Source organism: Patella vulgata, chromosome 7 (assembly GCF_932274485.2).
Source record: "Patella vulgata chromosome 7, xgPatVulg1.2, whole genome shotgun sequence".
NCBI classification, from domain to species: Eukaryota; Metazoa; Mollusca; class Gastropoda; family Patellidae; genus Patella; species Patella vulgata.
This window is the reverse complement of record NC_065885.2, coordinates 37,808,760-37,833,282: the sequence shown is the minus strand read 5'-3', so window position 1 is coordinate 37,833,282 and position 24,523 is coordinate 37,808,760. Positions and strand designations below refer to the sequence as shown.

Here is a 24,523-nt window from a genome sequence, read left to right as displayed (position 1 = left end):
TTCCTGTCTCTCAGAAGTAAACTTCCGGTATTGGAATTACAGAAATGACCTACTTTCAGAATCCTAAGAAAACACGAAGAATTTTCAACGTTAAAATATCAATGATGATGTATTCTATTCTTAAATATTTATCCATACATTTATTTATTTGTTAGTGCATGTAAAATGAATATCAACAAAGAAAAGTAGATATAAATATAAGCTAAAGAACTCGTGTTTGATGTCACAGATAACCATCAGTTTTACAAACAACATGGCGGCAAATTTAAAATCATAATAATAAAGTAAAAGTAGCCATTTAGAGGCCCGTAAATGGTTCAAAATTATTTTCGTTCGATGTGACTGGTCTATATGGACATGTAAATAATAACATATAATTACTTTCCAATTACATTTTATTGCAAATATATTTCCAACTAGAAATGGTTCTACTAAAAAGTACTACTACACTGGATGCTGGTCTGATCTCTTCCGAAGTTCCATCTTGCTCCAGCCACAGTAGTGGATCGTTCTTACTAAACTAAGTACTTCCATAGAGTTTGAGCAAGTTTTGTAGTCATTTCACTACAAAAAAGTTGCTGGCATATAACTCACTTAATTTCTAATTAAACAGACCCTAAACTGTACTGCACATAGCTTAACATATAAGAAATCAATTTCCATTCAAATAGAGGTGAAACCTTACCTCATAGATTCATAAATTTAATCAAATCAAATGGCTGCGCAATATTTCTGTCGTTTTTAAAATGGCCACTGAACCAGAATTAGAACACGCACATGATTTCACGCTACCTCGAAAAAACAGAAAAACTATTCGGTAAGGTAAAATTAAGATTTCAGTGTACCACTCTTCACTATTTGTAACATAATTACTTATTTCCATGCCAACTGTGATGATATGCGTTGAAAATTTTGCAATTGAAGTTATTTTTACTTGTGAAAAGCCTCGTAGAGTGTATCCATTGTAGCGGTGGACAAGACAAGTATCACCGCTACAGATATTGCAGCTCATTTTAAACTAGTGTGTTGAGTCTCAATCAAGGTTTAGTAATATGATATAATCAAAGAAGTAATATGTATCATCATTATGTAAGGCCAAAAGTTCTCATCATATTAAACTTAAACCGCCAAGCATACCGGTACATTGATTTCTGAATAGATCGTTTAGATGTAGATTGTAATCAAAGAGGGACAAAAATTAGAACTAATCATCATTCTGTAAATTAATCATTTAGGTTTAAAAGACAATTAGACAGTCCTGTTTTATTAATACATTAAAGTGAAGAGTTTCAAACCAAATGTTCAATTCTCATAGACGACATAATAGCTTTCAATTATCCAATCAATTTATAGTTATAATTACTTTACATTATTTAAATAAAAAAAGATTATAACATTTGATTTTTCAGATATGGTGAATAATTTCTCACTTATACGATGTTTATAGAAAACTCGTTGGATTGATTAAAGTTGCAATTGCAAATTTTCAAGCATTAAAATAAAGCCTTAAAATAGATGGTATCCATAAACAACTTGTTAAAGAATAATCCTATTAATCCTATAATTCGCTATTGCCAGCTGAGAAATTGGCAAAAATATCATTTTTAACTTCAAATTCCAACGTTGGAAAATGACTTCCCCATGTTGTCAATAGCAAAACAGGGGAGGTAATTGTGACATTGTTATTTTCTGTGTCATAAAATTTTAAGGGTGGGAAATAATGCCCATGATCGTATAATAGTGATTTGATAACCTATTGAGCAAAAGACAGAAATAATTATGTTTTGACTTTCTTAGAAAATTTGAAATTCTCGCTTTAAGTATTTTACAAGTTAAGCACTAGGCTTAAATTATATCACCGGTAAATTGTATACAAAAAGCAACTGAAAGTGCTTAAACTAATTAGAAGCTTATATTAAACTTGCTGGTTTGATGATTGCACACAGCTGTAATATGTTTGGAATTTCTATATGCCCACATTTGTCTCCAAAAGGTCTTGTTCCTTTCAATATTGGCATCTATTAATATCTGACTGTTACTTCATGGATTATGGCCCCTGATTGTACAAAAAATCGTGTTTGAATATATCACTGTTACACCATAATGATGCTTGAGTTCGAATTTCATAAAAATTGGACCAAAACTGCCCAACAAAATGGCCGCTCCTTGAATGTAAATAGTGTAAAAGTATGTAATATCAAGGTTGTGGACCCTCTAGAGGTCACACTTTTTTCATTCGATTTTGATGAAACTGGAAATATATGTTTATATCCCAATGATCTCAATTCTTTTAGATATTTGCGCACATCAGACCATAACTTCCGGGATTATGCCCCCTGATTGTACAAAGAATCACATTTTTAGCTTGTGGACCCTCTAGTGGTCACAATTTTTATCCGATTTTAAAAACTGTTTAAATGTATCCCCGTTACACCATAATGAAGGTTGAGTTCGAATTTCGGGAAAATAAAAACGAAACTGCCAAACAAAATGGCCGCTACTTGTACGCAAATAGTAAAAAAGTATGTAATACAAAGGTTGTAGACCCTCTAAAGATCACAATTTTTGTTTGATTTTGATGAAACTTGAAATATATGTTTATATCCAAAAGATATCAGTTCCTTGCAATATTTGTGCATTTCAGACCATAACTTACTGGATTATGGCCCCTGTTCTCTGGTTTATTCTGTGTGCTGTGTATCGCTATAATTGATAAGACTAATTACATTAACTTACTGCATCTTCTACCATTTGAAGTTGAAATAATATTTAGAATTTCAGATGGTTTGTGATAATCGAACTTTGACAGACTCAAGGATGAACATAAAGCAAACCTGCTTCGGCCAGGTAAATTCCCATTTTAAGTTTTCATACCTTCTTTAGAATTTCATTTTGAATTGTTATTACTTTTTTTTGTGGACTTATTCAGAAAAAAGATATAATTATAATAAGTTTTATTTTAACTTATTCAAGCCAATCATATTATAAATAATATAAGTGTTAATACAAGAATCATTATGGACATGTCACTCCATCTGTACGATAAGTGAATGATCATGCAGCAAGTGGGCATTATCACTATGCAATGGTTGACACAGCACACAATGACATTTCAATTGAAAATGAATGGTAAACAATCTATAATGATTAACTTGTATTTAAATTTTGGTGGCTTCATAGTATAATTTGCTCCTATAATTCTTTTTTTCCTGTTCATTAGAATTAGAAATAAGGCCTATCTGTAATTAACCTCAATTTTTATACACCCACATTTTCAAGTGGACGTATATTGTCGTCACCCCTGTCCGTCCGGACATCCGTCTCTGCATCCACAATTCTTATCTGATTTTGACGAAAATTGAAATATAGGTTTATCTCCAAAAGGCCTCAGTTCCTTTTGATATTGGTATTCATCTGGACGTATATTGTCGTCGCCCCTGTCCGTCCGGACATCCGTCTCTGCGTCCACAATTCTTATCCAATTTTGACGAAAATTGAAATATAGGTTTATCTCCAAAAGGCCTCAGTTCCTTTTGATATTGGCATGTATCGGATATAAATTTCATGGATTATGGCCGCTGATCTTACAATAAATCACGTTTTTAGCTTGTGGACACTCTAGAGGTCACAATTTTCATCTGATTTTGATAAAACTTGAAATGCATGTTTATAACCCAAAGATCTTGGTTAATTTTGATATTTGCACATATTGGATCGTAACTTCCTGAATTAAGGCCCCTTATTGTACAAAAAGTCACCTCTAGAGGTTACCATTTTTATCAAATTTAAAAAACGTTTGAATATATCACCATTAAATCCTAATGATGGTTAAGTTTGAATTTCATGAAAATCGAACCGAAACTGCCTGACAAAATGGCCGCTCCTTGCATGCAAATTGTGTACAAGTATGTAATACAAAGGTTTTGGACCCTATAGAGGTCACAATTTTTGTCCTATTTTGATGAAACTTAAGGTAGCTAAGTCTCTAACTCAATATCATCCAAAATCTTCATTATTGAAAACACAAATTATTTGTCAATTTAAATCAACATTGATGCTGTGATCTTGCCGGAAAAATATGGGCTTCTGATATCCAATATTTAAGACAAAATAAACATTTTACCATTGGTACACGAATCGTGTACCATAATGCGTTTCAGCCCCAGTTCTACCAAGAGACTCGAGGAACTAGGCTAGACATATTGCATCAAACCAAACGGCGTATGTAGACTGGAATAACCAGGCACTAGAAATTTGCATTCGATTGAGACTGCTGGCTTATTTCGTGGAACATAACTGATTTGAAATTAGAGTAAAAACGGAAACCATTGAATGTATATCAGTTTATATACATTCGTATTACAGTATTATATGAGTTGCGACCTACTTGTGTCAATTTCTAGGTCCCAAATGTTAGCAATTTAGCTCCTTTAAAATATATTAGTTAGTTAGTGTTAGTTGTATTTTACGTCCGCTTCCACCGAGGTGATATCGCAGACAATGACGTGTTATGTGTACAGGTGCATTAATTTACAATGTGATTAGTGAGAAATATTAGGATGGTTAGGTTTTCATATATATGTACATAGGACAATAAACAACAGTAGGATAACATGTGCAAAGGACGAAACAGGTGCCAGTAGACATTTACAAACATGCGATTTGACGGAACAGACATGGACAAAGACGGACATTTTCACAGACATAGACATATTATGTACATATATATATATTTTGGGTCGATTGGGTTGGTCTGGTCGTTCTGTCCGGTAGAATGGCAGGGCGGTGCAACTCTACCTTGGGGCTTTGTTGGTGAGTTTGAGTCCTGGTCCATTCTTCCTTCCATTTGGGTATGTTGTCCGGTATGGTAGCGTTTTTACATCTTTATTTATGTTATTCATTCCTTTTATTGTTGGTTCTCTGAAGGAAGAATCCAGCACCTGAAAAAGAAAGCTAGAGAAAAGAGAGTATCTGATCTTACTGTGATTTTTTGGTTATTTCGTCTAGTAAGGCTTCGTGGGGGGGGGGGGGGTGGGCAGGGAATCATTTTAAACTAATAATAAAAATAATAAGGGAGAGTAAAAGAAAATAGAGTGTTAACTGAATTGCAGATAAATAATAAGAATAATAAATAGATATTAATGGTAATAATGAGAATAATAAATTACTCATGAATTATGTTAATGGTAGATTAGTGGTTTTATTATAAATGTAGGGAGGTTTACGCTTCCTTCTAGAGGACATTTTTGCGCTCCATCCTACTGTTGATTAATTGGTTTTATTAGTTGGTAGATTAATGGTTTTATTATATATTAACAGAATACAGTTTTTATGGGATACAATCACTAGTTTATTCTAAAAGCATGATGTTTCGACAAGTATCCTCTTATCGTTTTCTTAGTACATATTGTGTATTGTTATAGTTGTACTTATATAATGCATATCTTACTTAACTTCATGGATATGGCCTCACTACCTGTGCTTTATCAACTTACCACTATCCATACATGCCACCCTTTGAAGGGCTTCATAACTGTTAATAACCCTCTAATCATGCAGTATCAGTGCTTATTAGTAGCTAATAACCTGGTTATGTTTGTTGTTATTGTTAAATATCCTTTACACCTTTATTATTTCTATTACTGTTATTCTTAATCTATGCAGATGGTTTCTTATTAATTTCATATATATTGTCCACAAGTTTACTAGTGGCCTAGTGGTCTAGAGTGTCACGCTTCGACCTCTAGTTGGCCGGTCACCTCTGGCTTGCGGCTGTGGTTTCGATCCCAGGTGTGAGCGTATGTGGCTTGGAGATAGGGGCTCCTTCTCAACCTCGTGGGTTTACTCCGGGTACTCCGGTTTCCTCCCACAGCAAAGACCCCTGTGCGTGCGCTAAGATCATTAAAAAAAAAATGAACTTGTCTGCGATATCACCTTCGGTGGAAGCGGACGTTAAACGCTAAGAACAACAACAACTAGAATAGAGTAAGGGGGAGCCACGATCAGACGGACTCGGCATCTAAACACTATTCCACCAAAAACAGACACCAAACCTACAGAGTGGGATAGTGGAGTAAGGGGAGGTCACGATAAGACGGGTCTGGCACCTAAACACAAACCCCACAAAGATGACATCTACCAAACTAGCAGGATAGTGGAGTAAGGGGGAGTTACGGTCAGACGAACTTGGCACCTAAACACTATTCCGAAAATAAAACTGATACCAAACCCAGAGAGTGGGATAGTGGAGTAAGGGGAAGCCACGATAAGACGGGCCTGGCACCTAAACACTAACCCCAAACGATGACATCTACCAATCCAGAAGCAGACGAGATCATCTACCAAACGATATGTTTTATATTAAATAAAGGGAAGAACTTCCCACTAAACCAAATCCATGGCCTAAGGCCAAATGGAAAGATTGCAAAATCATATTCTAAAAAACAGGAATCAGCTTCGGCTCTCCTATGTCTTGTCTGCGATATCACTTATGTGGAAGCAGACGTTAAACACCAAGAACGAACGAACGAACTAAATTGTCATTTGTGCTTGATAATGATAAGAGGATACTTGTCGAAACGTCGTGCTTTTAGAATAAACTAGTGATTGTATCCCATAAAAACTGTGTTCTGTTAATGTGTTCCCCGATCGCTAAATGCCACTTAAAGAATATGTTTAAAATATATCTTTACTTTATATCCCAAAGATCTCAGTCCCTTTCGATATTCATGCATTTCAGACCATAACTTCTTGGATTATGGCCCCTGATTGTACGAAAAATCTTGGGTTATTTTTTTTTTTAGCTTGTTCTCTATCCATCTCTTGCAAAATGTGGGCGTATCTTGCCTGGCAGCCACTGGTTATTTGTATTTTAGACTGGATTCTCGACAGAGGAACATGAAGCTATTCAAGATTGTTTACGACAAAGACTTGGACCTAAATTTATCAGCCAAAGAACAGGAGCAGGGGGACTGAAAGTAAATATTTTTTTATTAAAAAGGCTGATTTATTGATGGATTTGTTGAGCTTATAGTTATATTATCAGCATACAACATAAGGACAAATAAACATGTCTCAGAAAAAATGTATAAGCATCGTCACTAAATGAACTGATACAGATTCAGGTTTAATATCCTAGTACCTTTCTGAAGATGGAAATACGCTCTTCGTCAATAGCATTCTCACAAAACAGCTTGGTATAATTTGGCATTATCTGTTAAAAGCTTGGATATATTAGTATACAAATACTAAACTCAATATACTGTGTAACCACATCTCATTTACATTATCAATCAGAATGCCTGTATCCATACTCCGTATCCCCAGTGATTTGATTCTGTTCTACTCCTCTAACCTCTGGGTTCATTCATGAGTTAGTCAAAAATTTAAATTATCTGCCTTAATCATGTTAATGATTCCACTGACCACGTAGGTTGAGGCAGGAGGCTACAAACAAGAGTTTACAAACCAGTTTTAACATCACTGTTTACATTTAATATGAAAAGAGTGACATACACACAAAAATATGTTCTAAAAGTAAAACAAAACAAAGTGTACTACAACGATTCAGACTGTTGGAACAAAATGCAAGTGTCTTCCCTTCATTTCTATTTATATTTATCACAGTTTTGGTTGCTCGATAAAATTATAAACGGTGGATAATTTGAATACTTGTCTCCCTCGTAAATGGACACAGGGGTTAGTAGAGTAGAATGGAATTATACCACTGGGATACCGAGGGTGGCTTGTATCATACAGCTTTCAATTAGATGATAAATAATGGTAGCCTCCACAAACCAAAGGTGCAGAACTAATCAGACTACTGTATTATGAGCCAATGGGCCAACAGATTAAATATAGTAAGGCTGTCGTATAAGGTTAAGGCCTTACACATTAATTATACTAGGCTACATTATAAGTATTGAATAACTCTCTGTTTATAGATTTTCATTTTTTTAGTTAAATATGGGGGAGCCACGGTGGTTAAGTGGGGAAGTTCTAGTTCAGGAGCCTGGAGGTTGCGTGTTCGATCCTTGCATTGCCCGAGAAAGTTCATTGGTTCATTGGAATTTTCCGATGTGGTTTCCCCTTGTCAGTGGTGCGGGACGGAGGGTCTGACAAGGACAGCTGTCTAGTCATTCGTATGACATGAAAAACCAATGTCCTGTGTATACATAATATTAATTGGCAAAATTTCCCTCATAGCACACTGTATGGCGTATGCCCATCTTCATTAGCTTAGTCAGAGCAGAACAGTAGGACGTTAAACCCCATTTGTTTCATTTCATTTCAGTTAAATATGGTAAAATTCTTCTACAAAAATTACCCAATGCATTTTGTATATATTATAGGCTTTATTATTATAACTTCTACACACTTCTATTTGTCAGTTAGCTTATATAGAGGGATGGAAGCTGATTAATATAGCAAATGAAACTTTTGGTTTTAATGGCTGGTCACATTCCGTCACAAATCAAACTGTTGGTAAGAATATGAACAATAGTATATATATTGTCCCACACCTTTCGGTGAAAGCAGCCTGGGACTATTAAAATAGATTCGTCTGTCTGTCTGTCTGTCCGTCAGTCCGTCACACTTTTTGGGACACAATAACACTCTTTCTAATTGAGCTAGAATGTTCAAACTTGGTGCAGGTCAATATCTTGATGAAGTTCAAAGATGAGTATTTTCTGCTTAGGGTAAGCAGAGATAAGCAATTTGATTGGTTGATGCTTTGGGACACGATAACTTTAGTTCTAATTAAGTGAGAGTAATGAAACTTGGTGTACAGTTTCATTACATCAATATCTTGACTAAGTTCGATAATGAGCATTTTCTGCTCAGGGTAAGCAGAGCGATAAGCAATTTAATTGGCCGAGACTTTGGAACACAATAACTCTCCTTCTAATTGAGCTAGAATGTTCAGACTTGGTGTAGGTGTTTATTAGGTCAATGCCTCAATGGAGTTGGAAGATGAGCATTTTCTGCTTAGGGTAAGCAGAGATAATCAATTTGATTGGTTGAATATGTTTTGGGACACAATAACTTTAGTTCTAATTAAGTAAGAGTGATGAAACTTAGTGTATAGTTTCATTACATCAATACCATGACTAAGTTCGATAATGAGCATGTTCTGCTCAGGGTAAGCAGAGCGATAAGCAATTTGATTGGTAGAGATTTTGGAACACAATATCTCTCCTTCTAATTGAGGTAGAATGTTCAAACTTGGTGTAGACATTCATTAGGTGAATGCCTTTATGAACATTGTCTGCTTACGGTAAACAGAGATAAGCAATCTGATTGGTTGATGCTTTGGGGCACAATAGCTTTGGTTATAATTATAGCATTACCTTGACTCTGTTCGATGGTGCGAATTTTCTGCTTAGGCTAAGGAGTGATAAGCAATTTGATTGGTCAAGACTTTGGAACATAACAACTCTGCTTTTAACTGAGGTAGAATGTTTAAACTTGATGTAGATGTTCATTAGTTCAATAATTAACATTTCAAGCTAAAGCTATGTAGAGCTAATCAATTTCATTGGTCGATGCTTTGGGACAAGATAATCTTGATTCTATCTGATAGAGAGTGATGAAACTTAGTGTATAGTTTGATTGCTCGATACTTTTGAAAAAAATAAATGTGCGATTAATTAATATGTGTCATCTATTTATTTTAGGATTTCGTCGAGGGACATCAGCCTTACTATTGGCTTGTTTTATTTGTATGAAGTAAAAAGATTAGTAATTTCATGTTACCAATGCGAAAGTTCTGTGGGTGGGGTGTGGGAGATGTGGTCTAATGAGAATGCTGTAAATCATAAAATCTGTTTTCTTTGTACGTTTAATGGGCTCGATTCATTACACACTTCTACGTGACAAGGAATAGGGTTGCTATGGGTTTTCTCTGGCCTCCCGAATTTTCCACCACTTCTCTGGATTACTGCACACATTTTATACCCCATTTCTGCACATAAAATTGTGATTTTTTAATAAGGTACCACCAAGCTTTATATTGCTCAGATCAGAACGTCACCAAGTCTAGATCCAGCTTTGTATTTCTCAAATCAGAGCCACACCATGTCTAAATCTGCCGTTGCTCTAAATTCCCAGAATGTTGAAATAACATGTTTATATTCTGTAGATTTTGTTGATCATATCAATGGAAGATATTATGTAGGAGTTAGTGCCATGGTACGTGTACAGTTAAAGGTTGGTATACACTTTTTGTATTATTATTATTATTAGGATCTACTAATAACTTATGTCCATGTTACAGCATACAGGAGGACTTCATTAAAATACTAATCCTCGCCCCAGCATTTATGCTTATTGGTTATGCTTTACTGATAGTTATTCTAAATGTTTGTATGTTTCTTACAGGATGGTGTTTATCATGAAGATATTGGCTATGGTGTTAGCGAAGGGTTAAAATCTAAAGCTCTGTCTATAGAAAAGGCTCGCAAAGAAGCAGCAACAGATGGCTTAAAACGATCACTCAAGTAAGTCCAGTGACAAGTTTTAATGAAAACCATGTGGAGCAATCACCATTGTTGATTACTTTGTAATTTTATTTGCTCCTCATCTTGTATAAGGACTGGCAGAGCTATCACACAACTCTTTCTGTGTCAATTGATGTTAAGTCACTATGTTCTGTAGTCGAAATCATGGACCAACTAGAGATGGGGAAGTTTCAAATTTTTACTGTCTTAGTATGAGTTGAATTATGAATATTAATAATAATAATATGTATAACAAAGAAAATAAATGGAGGATGCCCAAGTTCATATTTTGTCATTGATACCATGTGGTCGAAAGGTTTTTGTCCGCTACCTTTCGAAAAAAACAGGGGACTATTAAAATGGGTTGATCTGTCTGTCCGTCCGTCCATCCATCTGTCTGTCTGTCACACTTTTTGGGACACAATAACTCTCCATCTAACTGAGTTAAAATGTTCAAACTTGGTGTAGATGTTTGATAAGCAATTTGATTGGTTGATGCTTTGGGACACGATAACTTTAGTTCTAACTAAGTGAGAGTGATGAAATTTGTTTTATAGTTTTATTACATCAATACCTTGACTAAGTTCAATAATGAGCATTTTCTGCTCAGAGTAAGCAGAGTGATAAGCAATTTGATAGGTCAAGACTTTGAAACACAATAACTCTCATTCTAATTTTTTTTTATTTTATAAACAATATTTTTATTCAGGATGTCTGAATGGGATTGGGGAACAGGCTTAGCCTACGTAAAACCCCTCATTCTAAGTGAGCTAGAATCTTCACACTTGGCGTAGGTGTTTATTAGTTGAATGCCTTGATGGAGTTCGAAGATGAGAATTTTCTGCTTATACTATAGTCCGGATGTGAGGGCTGAGAACCCACTTTTGTTTGATATATAATGTTTCTTGGTGGGTTATTGTTGGTGTCCCAACAATTTTTAATATCCGTCCTACAAGTACAAGAATTTCATATTTTGTGTAATATATCGTTTTATATGTTTTGGGGGTCGCATAACACAAATTCGGACATCTTTTTAACATAAGACCCAACATGAATGCGTAAAATAGAAAAGAAAACAAAGTTCACACAGCTGGATTTATGATAAATCATTCCAGAAATTTCAATTTTAGCTAAAACTATAAGTAACAAAACGATACGATATGTAAAACATAACCAAAGCAATATTAATATTAATATATCATATTGTGTCATCTTCATTATCTCCTTCGTCTTCATCATCACTATCCTCGGTTCCAGTCTCAAATGAGACGGAATTGAAACATTTGTCTGAATTGGAACAAGAACAAAAATCAGAACATGACAAATCTGAATTTTTACAGCCACAACGGCCGGTTTGACATAGCGGCTCAGATTGACATCCTCATTTTATAACTTTTATCAGAACATCTGGTACCATCTTAGTATCATTCTGGGCACTAGTGATTTTTTGGGCTGGAAGAGTCCTCACTCCAACTGTAGTCTAGTGCACTTGAGTCTGGTGGATCGGTTTCCAGGGATGAAAAACATACTTTTAATTGAAGTTAGACTGGTTTCAGGTTCATTTTTACAGCTTCGTCTGTTGGGGGTAATATTTCAAGTTTAGGAGCCACTGCTTGATTTCTACCTATTCTCGATTTCCACCTTGATTGTCTCGCTTCGTTGAAACTAGAGAATCCTCTTAATCCGTAGCAGGATAGAATGAACACTTTTGATTTATCAAGAAAAGTTTTTACGGAACACTTCTCATCAGAAAGCCTGACTGCTCAAAATATTGATTCCGAGTTTCATTCTTTCCACCTATTCTCGATTTCCAGCTCGATTGTCGCGCGTCTTTTTATCCTATTTCAACGAAACTTGAAATATAGCTTTATCTCCCTAAGATCTCGGTTCCTTTTGATATTGGCATGTATCGGACCATAACTTTATGGATTATGGCCCCTAATTGTACGAAAAATTACATTTTTAGCTTGTGGACACTCTAGAGGTCACAATTTTGATCCAATTTTGATGAAACTTAAAATGCATGTTTATAACCCAAAGATCTTGGTTGCTTTCGATATTTGCGCATATCGGATCGTAACTTCCTGAATTATGGCCCCCTGATTGTACGAAAAATCGCTTTTTTGGCTTGTGGTCCCTCCAGAGGTCACAATTTTTATCCAATTTTAAAAAACGTTTTAGTATATCATCGTTACAACATAATAAAGGTTGAGTTCGAATTTCGTGAAAATCGGACCAAAACTGACGGACAATATGGCCACCGCTTGTACGCGAATAGTGAAAAAAAATGGTATAACCCAAAGATCTTGGTTCCTTTCGATATTCGCGCATATCGGACCGTAACTTCCTGAATTATGGCCCCTGATTGTACGAAAAATCGCGTTTTTAGCTTGTGGACCCTATAGAGGTCAAATTTTTATCCGTTTTAAAAAAACGTATTATTATATCACCGTTACACCCTAAGGACGGCTGAGTTCGCAGTTCATGAAAAACGGCCCAAAACTGACAGACAAAATGGCCGCCCTTCGATCTCAAATAGCGTAAAAATATGGTATATCAAGGTTGTGGACCCTATAGAGGTCACAATTTTTATCCAATTTTGTTGAAACTTGAAATGTAAGTTTATAACCCAAAGATTTCGGTTCCTGTCGTTATTCGTGCATATCGGACCGTAACTTCCTGAATTATGGCCCCTGATTGTATGAAAAATCGCATTTTTAGCTTGTGGACCCAATAGAGATCATAATTTTTATCCTATTTAAAATTATATCACCGAATTTTGTGAAAATCAGCCCCAAACTGACAGACAAAATGGCCGCCCTTCGTTCTCAAATAAAAATATGGTATATCAAGGTTGTGGACCCTATAGAGGTCACAATTTTAATCCGATTTTGTTGAAATTTTAAATGTAAGTTTATAACACAAAGATCTTGGTTCCTTTCGATATTTGCGCATATCGAATTGTAATTTCCTGAATTATGGCCCTTGATTGTAGGAAAAATCACTTTTTAAGCTTGTGGACCCTATTCGATTTTGTTGAAACTTGAAATGTAAGTTTATAACCCAAAGATCTCGGTTCCTTTCGATATTTGCACATATCGAATTGTAATTTCCTGAATTTTGGCCCTTGATTGTAGGAAAAATCACTTTCTTTTTAGCTTGTTCTCTATCCATCTCTCGAAAATGTGGGTGTATCCTGCCTGGCAGCCACTGGTTAAAACATCTATGAGTTTTGGAGGATAGAATTTTAGTGAAAGATGTTCTCGATAAATTACGGCTATGCCACTGCCTTTAGACATGCGGGGTTTATGTTCAAATTTGTAACCATTCGGTGTCATGATAGCAATTATTGATTCATCACCTTGCAGTTTGAGCCAGGTTTCAGTAAAGACAAGCATAGTCTCCTCAATGTCAAGTCCTTTATTACAAGCAGATTGGATATTCAAAAGACATAGTTTTAGACACAGGGGGTGAATTATCTTTGTTAAAAATACATTTGGTATAGTTTTTGTCAACTTGTATAAAATACTATCAGTACAGGAAGATTTATTTTCATTCTTTTGTAAATGTTGATCAAAATTTGACGTCCCGACTATTAGGGTAAGCAGAGATAAGCAATTTGATTGGTATTGATTTGGGACTCGATAACTTTAGTTCTAATTAAGTGAGAGTGAGGACACTTGGTGTATAGTTTTATCACATCAATACCATGACTAAGGTTGATAATGAGCATTTTCTGTTCAGGGTAAGCAGAGCGATAAGCAATTTGATAGGCCGAGACTTTGGAACACAATAACTCTCCTTCTAATTGAGGTAGAATGTTCAAACTTGGTGTAGGTGTTCATTAGGTGAATGCCTTGATGGAGTTCAAAGATAAACAATGTCTGCTTAGGGTAAGCAGAGATAAGCAATCTGATTAGTTAATTATTTGGGGCACGATAACTTTGGTTATAATTGCGAGTATAGATTCATTATATCACTACCTTGACTAAGTTTGATGATGAGAATTATCTGCTTAGGCTAAGGAGCGATAAGCAATTTGATTGGTCAAGACTTTTGAACATAACAAAACTGCTTTTAATTGAGGTAGAATGTTTAAACTTGATGTAGGTGAATATCTTGACTGAGTTCAAACTAAGCAGAGCTTATCTGATAGAGAGTGATGAAACTAAGTTTATAGTTGATAATCAGTTTGATTGCTTGATACTTTTGAAAAAAATAAATGTGCGATAAATTAATGTCATCTATTTATTTTAGGATTTTGGCTGGGAACATCAGCCTCACTGTTCGCTTGTTTGTTATACAACCCTCACCTTCTGAGTGTTCCAGCTTTGGATTTATTATTCTTACCCTCTCACTGGTATTACACTAACACCTTATACTATACTATTCTACGTATATCACCTCGACATGATGTCATAATCCGGCACTCAACATCATAATTACCATTGTACAACTATCGACACCTGTTTCTACTGTGGTAAGATTGTGTCCAAGAAATGCCACCTTCTCTGGCATATTAGAAAAGACACTTCCTGGAAATGAAAGTTTGTAAAAACTACCACAGACAAGAATATTTTTTTCTTAATGCCACACCAAAATTAAGCACCAGCCAGGCCCCAATCCCATAGGCACCCCCTTCCCTCGTTTCCGCCACTGGGATCTTACCACTTCCCCCTACCAAATGGAACCAAAAGGGGCTATATTTGGAACAACAGAGATCGCACTCTGGATCATCGTTTCACAATTACTTCCATCGCCGCTCATGGGCAACGACCTCTTCAATTCTTCAGTCGTCTTTAGGCTCAGCAACATTCAAATAAACCATTAGAACTCCTTTTCTTCTCTTCACTTCCTGTCTATAAACCACTTTCATCCTTATGATGTTCATTTGTAACCACCATTATCACTGAAACCTTGGTGAAAATCCACTTTTCCAACCCTGGTTATCCCCAGGTGTATGTGACAAGGAGTAGGGGCGCCGGTCCAACCTCGTGGGTTTTTTTCCGGGTCCTCCAGTTTCCTCCCACTGCTAAAGACCCCTACGCGCAAGCGAATTATGGAAAAATAAAATTGAACCATATGTTAGTCCCGAAATGACCTAGTTTGTGTTGAGTGGACGTTAAACCCCATTTCTCTCTCTCTCTCTCCCAACCCTGGTCATGGCAACCCCAGCTACCTGACCTAAATCTCAACCCCATGCAAACCCCGCTAAAACCCAAACCCTGGTAAAAGGCAAACACATGAACCCCGCCAAAACACCAAACCCTGGTAAAACGCTTTCCAAGTAACCCTGCCAAAATCAAAAGTAAAATTTTACAGGGATTTCATTATACTATAGTATATATAGAATCTCACTATATGAGAATAATCAGTCTGAAGAGTTCAATACGAACGAAACTAGTCACTGCTAAAAGAGATAACTGGTCTCATCGCCCATTTTAATTACTCGATAAGAATTTGTACTTTTGAAATAATGTGTATAAGCTTAAGCACTAAAGTTTATACATTTTTCCTGCAGGAATTTTGGAAATGCAATGGGAAATTGCTTAGGTGACAAAGAATATTTAAAATGTGTGGGTAGAGCTCCAAAACCGGTATGAAACAATGTTATCTATAGAAATTTTAACTTTTTTGACTTTTTGAAAATATTTGCTTATTTATTTTGTTGAAGAGGAATTTGATCAGTGAATAGATATATATAGCAATTTGTATTATTTTTTTAAAAATTATTTTATGTCTTTAATTCTATAAGTCCTACTCATTATAGCTCTATCAAGATCTAATAATAGGCCTAGTCACCGAAAATTCTGATCATTTTGCAATAGACCTGTTATTTTTGTCATTTCCCTGATCCAAAAATTGAAAAAATGTCAAGTTTAGATATGACTGTGTAATGCATTGTCATAGTACACCAAATGTAGACAGTGTGTGCTCTTTAATAGATCAGACATTACAAAGGCCTAAATTTACTTTGTTCATTAATTACCTGTTATATTAAACAAGTGATAATTCTACATTCAAAACATGTCGCCCTCCGAAATTGTTTCATAATAAAAACTTTAAAGTACGTACATGTAGGCCAACTAGGAGTACTAGGCTAGTGATATACAATAGACTTGCCCTTTTGTTAATCTCCTCAAATTCGTTAATAAATGGTAGCAGTATGTGAAAAATACAGCCTAATTATTTTCAATAAACGACTGGTGTCCATACTTTATTCTCAAGTAGAATATATGTCAAAAAGAATATGTGAACTAACAGAAATTTTTTCTTTTTCAGCCTCCTGAAGTTTGTAATTTGGCCGATCTGAAATCAGAAATGCTGAACCCAAAAATATTACACGCCAGACAAAAAAATAAATATAATCCATCCATTACCATTACGCAGCATAATCTCATGAATGGCAACCAATCAGATTCAAAGTATGATAAAGATTCTACCTCCACTAACCAGATAAAACCTAGAAACTCAACATCACCAAGAGTAGATGTTACTACGTCTGAAGAAACAAATGGCAGAGTGAAAGCGTTGAGTGTAGAAAGTACAGTTATAATGTCACGAAGATCTAGTTCTGAGACTGGAACAATCAGAGATAACCGATTGATTAATCCTGCACCTAATGTTAACCCCACCAGTTACAATCAAGGTGTTCCTAACAATTCAAATAGAGACCAGGCCTGTCCTGTTGGGTAAATTTTGATTTTATTGACATTTTATAAAATATGTAAGATAGTGTATACAGAGATTTGACCTAAAATCCCTTGTATATATAGTGTTTATTGTGGAATCTCTTAATTAAATTAATCATTGCCTTAAGATTTATGATGGATTTATTACAGAAAAAATGGGTTAACAGCCAAAATATTCTAAGTTTGGCCTACTGCATGTCTGTTATCTATGCAAGTCGAGGCCATGCTTGCTGAACTTGTGTCACCTGCCTATACTCATGGAGTTTCTCTCGGCAGTGCCCATTTCTAAAGACCCCTGCGTTAATTATTGAAGAAGATTAAAGATCCCTGCATTAATTGTTGAAAAAGAAGAAATAAACCTTATATTAGTGACCGAGCTAGGTGAGGTTAAACCATTTTTTTTTAAATTTTAGGTCACCAATACTGTCAGAGGAAGAAAAAAAGAAACAGGAAAGAATTCGACGACAGAGGGAAAAACAATTGAGATATCAAGAACAGATTCGTCAAAATACTGCTCTTCAAGACAGTAACTTAGAACCTACCAGAATGGGTATAAAATATAACTGATAATCTGTCACTTTATATATTTTTTTTTCCATGACATTCTGTAATTCACATAGTCCCAAAGAGAGAAAATGTATTTTTAAGTGGTAGACTCTTGATTTGATACTTTTAAAAAAAACAATGGGTAATATTGATACTCATTTCAGGTTTACCTATGGCCACATCTACACCTTTTGTTGGTGGAAGTAGAAATAGTCCCATCATGCCTCTTAGACTACCTTCCAATCAGAATACACCTAAACAAGATGATGGTGCTTCTTACATCCAGGTAAAACATATATCAGACCAACCACCAATACAACAACTTGTAGCAGAAGATAATTTTGGTAGGTAGAATCCAGTTTTGTTGAAATAATGTTGATAGAGACTGTGAGACATAAAAATATCAATTACATTTTCAATGGTTTTCTCCCCTGTGTTGAAACTTTACAGGCATAAAAGGAAGGTTACAGATTTCTTTGGAGACCATAAAAAAGTGGTTTAAAGTATAAGCTTATTATTCAAATGCCAGAATGTGACAAACTGAGCTACTTGTATACCTTGTCTGAAAATTTTAAAATTATAATATTGAGCCTTTCAAATATAATCATTATATTCATGGAAATTAAAAGTTTGTATTTCTTCAATAAGGTATCACATGGCTTGAGATAGTTGCAGACAACGAGAATAAAGATTTTCACTCAGAATTAGTATCTTCATTCCCTAAATTAAATCTTAGACTTCCCCTTTAAATAATTTCATATTATTATTTAAGTATAAGATATATCTTATTTATAAAATTCGGACCGCGTTAGTCGAGTCGTAAGGGTACTGAACTCTTGAATAGAATGTCTCAGGTTTTAATCATGGTGTATTATTGCTGACAGTACCTCAGGATTTTTCAGGGGTTGCGCTAGCAAGAATGACAACTAAAGTGTTGTCTGGTAGTTCCGATGCTACGTAAAACCATGTACCCATTGGCATGGATGTAAAGAACCCTTAACATCTGAATTGGATGAACAGTAGACAAAGTCAAGAATGTTCAAAATTTATCACCTTAGCATTGCACATAGGAAAAACTAACCATGTTAGTCTCAGTTAAATCCCCATTCCATTCTAAGTCTATGAATGCATGTAATATATTTTAGAGGATGAAATCTGGAGTCAAGCCGACTATTTATTAGAGGAGAATTTAGTAGAAGACGATGAGAATCGTCAACCTGGTTTAAAAACTAGAAGTAAACAAAGGAATAGAGGTCCTATAACAACTGGTAAATAAATGACTTTTACTATCAGTCAATTATTAAAGTCAAGAGTTTTCCAGAATCAGTTCATAGAGGCATTAGCAATGGCATTTAGAAAATACATGTTATTAATTTAAGTCTATCTATATTTGTACTCTTCAAAAAAAGTAGGGGATATTCAGAAACAATACAAAACTGCGGAAATGCAGTGTAGGTAACCAGTGTATGTTAATAACAGGCCAATTGCCTACACTTGAACATAAACAGTTCATATGGGCGGCTTATCTGACGGCCCCATTTCACCGTCAAAAGTGAAAATGGACGTTTTGGATTTTTGTCTTAGTAATGAGGGGGGGTTGGATGGCCGAATGGTTAGCACAAGCGTGCTGTATCATATAACCTGTCATTGAGTCAACTGGCGTGGTTTCAAATCCCTGGTTGTACGTGACAAGGAGTAGGGTCGCCTGTCCAGCCTCATGGGTTTTCTCCGGGTCCTCCGGTTTCCTCCTACTGCTAAAGACCCCTACGCGCAAGCAAATTATTGAAATAAAATTAAACCATATGTTAGTCCCAAAATGACCTAGTTTGTGACAAGTGGACGTTAAACCCCATTTCTCTCTCTCTCTCTCTCTCTCTCTCTCTTAACAATGAGTAATTGTTTAACCAATCCTCAGACATTCAGCAATTAGTCGTGGCATGCTCCTAATCAACTGTCCAATCACGATTTGTTGCAATCTGACTCACTCCTCTTGCAGTGCCACGGCCAATTCTTGCAGTGTTGTCGGTTGACGTTGACGTCGACAAACACATCTACCGATCAATTTAAACGTAACACACTAAAGCAAAGATACGCTAAACAGTAAATCTTATGAAAGAACCGATACGAAAGCAAACATGGATAGATAAACCAGCACGCAGCAGTTTTCATCAAACCCTCCTTGAAGTGTCAAATTTGACAATGAACCCCTCCCACGTGTATGGCGCTATTGCATGTTGTATGTGCAGCTCAGTGGTTCTGTTGGGGCGCTAAGTTCTTCATCTGTGAACATACTCTCAAAGCATGTCAAATGTCCATGACTATTTATCATATCGCAACCTGCATAGGTATTTACATTTCAATATCCCCTACTTTTTTTGAAGAGTATATAATAGCCTTAGACTAACCTAATTATTGAACATCCAATTGCTGGCCAACTTGCTAGAGTAAATTACACAGGAGTGTCTACAGAAGAACTTTGGCCAAAATATATATATGATTGTTGATTACTCGTAATCTTTTAAATGTCTATCTCAGCAATGGATTGGCATATTTAGATTAACTTTTCTCATAGAATCAAATTTAGTCATTCACATCAAATCAAATTTTATTTTCTGAACCACTATATATCTCTAAAGTACTTAATTATATGATGGTAAATATTTACTAGCAGGTAGAACTGAATTAAAAGCTGGCATTTAAAATATTACAAATAGGCAAGGTAAATGAACCTATTTACCTCTCAATTATAAATGAAAACCATAGTATAATTTATATTAAATGTGAATGTCTATTTTATGCTTTAAGGTCCAAACACTGATGTTATTGTGAAGAAAAGAAAGTTATCTGCCTCCGGTCACAGATAAATCTACTCTCATTTAATTTGACCTATTTATCTTACTTTAAAACTCACACATTCTGCATCATCCATCTTATACAAATTATAAGTTTTTGTATGAAGTTAATGTAATTTAGAACCGAAACATAGCTGTATAGGTTAAACTTACCAAAACTTTTTTCAATATCTGACTAATATAAAGAAATGCTCAATTGTTCTGTTCTTGTGTGGATGATGCCTGGAGATTTTATGTTCAATTGGTGCATGCCTTGTTTAAATTTGTAAAGTTTAATTGATTTCCACCCTATTACAATGAGAGAATTGAGTTCAGAAACAGTGAGTGCAAGTTTAAATGTCATTTCCAGCAGAATATCAGCACATTATGTGCACAACTTTGGGCACATATATAGGGAGTGGATTGCAGCATCTATACACAAAAGTGATGAAAATTGAATACCAGTAATGAGTTCTATGTCATTTGGAAAGAAATTCTGTTAAAATGAAACTAACAATTATTTTTATGATCTTGCTAAAAGATAGCCACATGAAGTATACATTTTGGAAATCATAGAAATTTATATTTTTCTCATGGGATATTAATGAATTTCGAACACAAATAACAGAGGGTGTATATATTGATATTCCATAGTTAATTTGTTGTCTTACACATGTTATATACAACTCATAAGAATTATTTATCACATGGATTATTTGTAAATATTTAAATGTCATGTATATTCGTTTCATGCTGTACACTATTTAATAAAAATTATTCAGTAGTTATGTTCTCATTTAATTTCAATGTATTTATCAATCGGATCTGTGTTGAATCTCTAAAAGGAATATCAGCCCAAAAGTGGTTTAATTCTATTCATTTTTTACAAATATATCGTGAATCGAAAAAAATCACAACATTCAACATCCTCTACAGATGATAAAACTGGATTTGGTGAAAATAGAGGTAAACCAAAGCAGCCAAAATTCACATATGCCACAAACAAATAATATGGACTATTATTTGCCCATCCTTTGTCCAACCAGGATAAACTATTGGTTATTGTCCCCTGCCTTTTGAAGAAAAACAGGGGATTATTAAAATGGGTCTGTCTGTCCGTCACACTTTTTGGGACACAATAATTCTCTTTCTAATTGAGCTAGAATGTTCATACTTGGTGCAGGCGTTCATTAGGTGAATGCCTTCATGGAGTTTGAAGATGAGAATTTTCTGCTTCAGATTAAGCAGAGATAAGCAATTTGATGGTTGATGCTTTGGATCATGATAACATTAGGTTAAGCAGAGATAAGCAATTTGATTGGGTGATGCTTTGGGACACGATAATTTTGGTTCTAATTAAGTGAGAGCAATGAAACTTAGTGAAACATGACTAAGTTCGATTATAAGCATTTTCAGCTCAGGGTAATCCGAGCGATAGGCAATTTGATTGGTCGAGAATTGTGGCTCAACAAATTTTATTTTAATTGAGTGACAGTGTTTAATTTCATTACATCAGTACCTTACTTAACAAAGTTCGATGCTGAGTATTTTCTGCTTAGGCAAAATAGAGACTTCAATCTGATTGGTCGAGACTTTGGAACACAATAACTCTCCTTCTAATTGAGGTAGAATGTTCAAACTTGGTGTAGGTGTCTATCAAGTGAATGCCTTAACAGAGTTCGATCATAAGCATTTTCCACTTAGGCTAAGCAGTGATGAGCAATTTGATTGGTTGAGACTATGGAACACGATAACTTTTGTTCTAATTGGATGAGAGCGATGAAACTCCAAGTATAGATTCATTATATCAATACTAAGTTCGATGATGAGGATTTTCTGCTTAGGCTAAGTAGCGATAAGCAATTTGATTGGTCAAGACTTTGGAACATAACAACTCTGCTTTTAATTGAGGTAGAATGTTTAAACTTGATGTAGATGTTCATTAGATGAATGTCTTGACTGAGTTCAATGATTAACATTTCTCACTGACGCTAAGCAGAGCTAAGAAATTTTATTGGTTGATGCCTTGGGACAAGATAACATTGATTCTAACTGATGTAGAGTGATGAAACTTAGTGCATAGTTTCACTACCCAGTACTTCAACACCTTGAACATGTTATGCTTAGACTAGGTATAGATAATCAGTTTGATTAATCAATACTTTTGAAAAAGATAAATGTGTAATAAATTAATATGTGTCATCTATTTATTTTGGGATTTCGGCGGGGGACATCAGCCTCACTGTTGGCTTGTTTTCAACTAATGTTGCTAAACTGCTTGAAGTATTCCATCAAAATGTGGTAGGTATGTTGCCCAGATGATGTGGCTTAACATAGAGCTTGGGCAAGTACACCTTTAAAGAGAAAATTTAGTTAAAAATGTTGGTATATATGCTGATCGGGCAATGGTTGTCAAGATTTGAATTTAAGTAAAGGGCAAATTAGATGTTTGTGACTATTGAAATAGAGAGATAAGTTGCCTGGGTTGTGATTTCTGAATATACAGATATATAACCTGGTGGGGATTATGGCAAATTTAAATCGGTCACGAAGGTCACATCCCTATTCTTTTTAGCTTTAAATTACTTCCGCCTGTAACTTCCAATTCTTGAGGTGTGGGATCTCCTATTCCATACATTTGTAACTTAGTTCATCACATTAATTTATCTTCCTGTATGGAATTTCCAACTGATATAATATAATTAAACCTTGCAGTTCCCCTTAAATGCAATAATTACAATTGGTCTGTATATATATAGCTTTTATCAATAATATATGTTGGTGTTGCATGATACTTTTGTTAACCTATTATTTTTCATTTTAAATTGTGGTTGTCTCTGTATTTCTGTTAGACTAAATATCTTGTTAATGCTGTGTTCAGTGGAGATCTTATGAGTTTGCCTAACTTTGCTGTGATTTTTCAGCTATTCCTAATTAGTAAAGAGCTAGTTTTTCATATTTGCTGCCCCTGTCGCCAAAACATTGTAAAGGCTCTATAGCTGAGAGTTTTCTTTAGTTTTTTACAGAGTTACTGCCCCTTTAAAGGGAAGGACTTTTGACATTTTTTTCCAAATTTCTTGGTATTGTTCAAATATAGCTTACACAGTGTTGAAATTGAGAATCAGTGTTTCAAACTTGTTGGAATTGTTTTGCCAGTCCACTAGAAGCAATCGTATCCAAATTCAGACTTTGGTATCAATTTTATGTGCAGCTGACACTGAAAACTTAAATGTTACCCACAAAAATGCTGGTGGTGACTGCTACATTTGTTATAATTTAATGGACCTAAAACTTCCACCATGAGGTTCTTAAATGTCCATAGTTTAGATATAGTAATTATTTGTACACAATACTTTGTTTTTCATCTGTATAAATTATTAGTCACACATTCTTCTTTTTTTTAGTGTTTTGTTTTGCATAAAGAAAGATATAGTATCTTTATTAATCTTCTTATGTAACAATGTCTGAAATTATACTATGGAATGAGTTACAATCAAGTAGAGTAATTATTCTTACATCACATATCAAGTTCTTTAATTAAGATAGTTGTGGTTGTTAACTCGGGTGAAGACCGAATAATTGAGAAAATAAGGTCAAGAGGAAAGTGTTACAGTCTTATCAGATAGTGGAATACATCCTGGCCCCTTTAACCTTCACTGTATTTAGTCAAAATTTGAATTTCTTCAGATTTACTGATCAGTTGTATGCATTAATACATATAGTATATATATGTGCTTTTTGATACATGTATTTTCTACTGGAAAAAGTTTTAATAGTTTAATAGTATTTTCAATGATTGTCATTCTTCAGGAAACATTAGTCCTGCTGAGTGATAATAAATCTTTAACTTGCAGCAAGCAAGAAATGCCAAATGTTAGTAGTGACATTAAGGGAGTGAGGAAAAGGGACCAAAAACCCTTCTCCAACACTATTTCAGAAGTCATGGCTGGTGCCA

The 24,523-nt window shown here is 35.0% G+C and overlaps 1 protein-coding gene across 4 annotated transcripts; it reads left to right on the top strand.

Moving 5' to 3' along the window:
* The first annotated feature begins 20 nt into the window (after positions 1-20).
* On the top strand, positions 21-21,352 carry LOC126828715 (DNA repair protein RAD52 homolog). Of its 4 annotated transcripts, none has more exons than XM_050558672.2 (12): positions 21-109; positions 2,774-2,847; positions 6,876-6,977; positions 8,391-8,484; positions 10,142-10,209; positions 10,381-10,499; positions 16,021-16,096; positions 16,782-17,191; positions 17,605-17,741; positions 17,902-18,081; positions 18,883-19,005; positions 20,543-21,352. In XM_050558672.2, exons 2-12 carry the CDS (start codon positions 2,782-2,784, stop codon positions 20,599-20,601), a joined length of 1,434 nt encoding a protein of 477 aa, XP_050414629.2. In that variant the 5' UTR covers positions 21-109; positions 2,774-2,781; the 3' UTR covers positions 20,602-21,352. The 4 variants fall into 4 exon arrangements, with proteins under 4 accessions (XP_050414629.2, XP_050414633.2, XP_050414631.2 ...); XM_050558676.2 differs by having other exon boundaries at positions 6,804-6,977; XM_050558674.2 differs by lacking the exon at positions 21-109 and having other exon boundaries at positions 1,658-2,847.
* Positions 21,353-24,523: the final 3,171 nt, after the last annotated feature.

What these genes read in the sequence shown, in the direction of transcription:
- LOC126828715 (XM_050558672.2), top strand. Translation starts at nt 2,782, where the DNA reads ATGGTTTGTGATAATCGAACTTTGACAGACTCAAGGATGAACATAAAG. An exon ending in CAGGAGCAGGGGGACTGAAA is followed by an intron (nt 6,978 to 8,390) that starts GTAAATATTTTT and finishes TCTATTTGTCAG; the next exon opens with TTAGCTTATATAGAGGGATG. An exon ending in TGTAGCAGAAGATAATTTTG is followed by an intron (nt 18,082 to 18,882) that starts GTAGGTAGAATC and finishes AATATATTTTAG; the next exon opens with AGGATGAAATCTGGAGTCAA.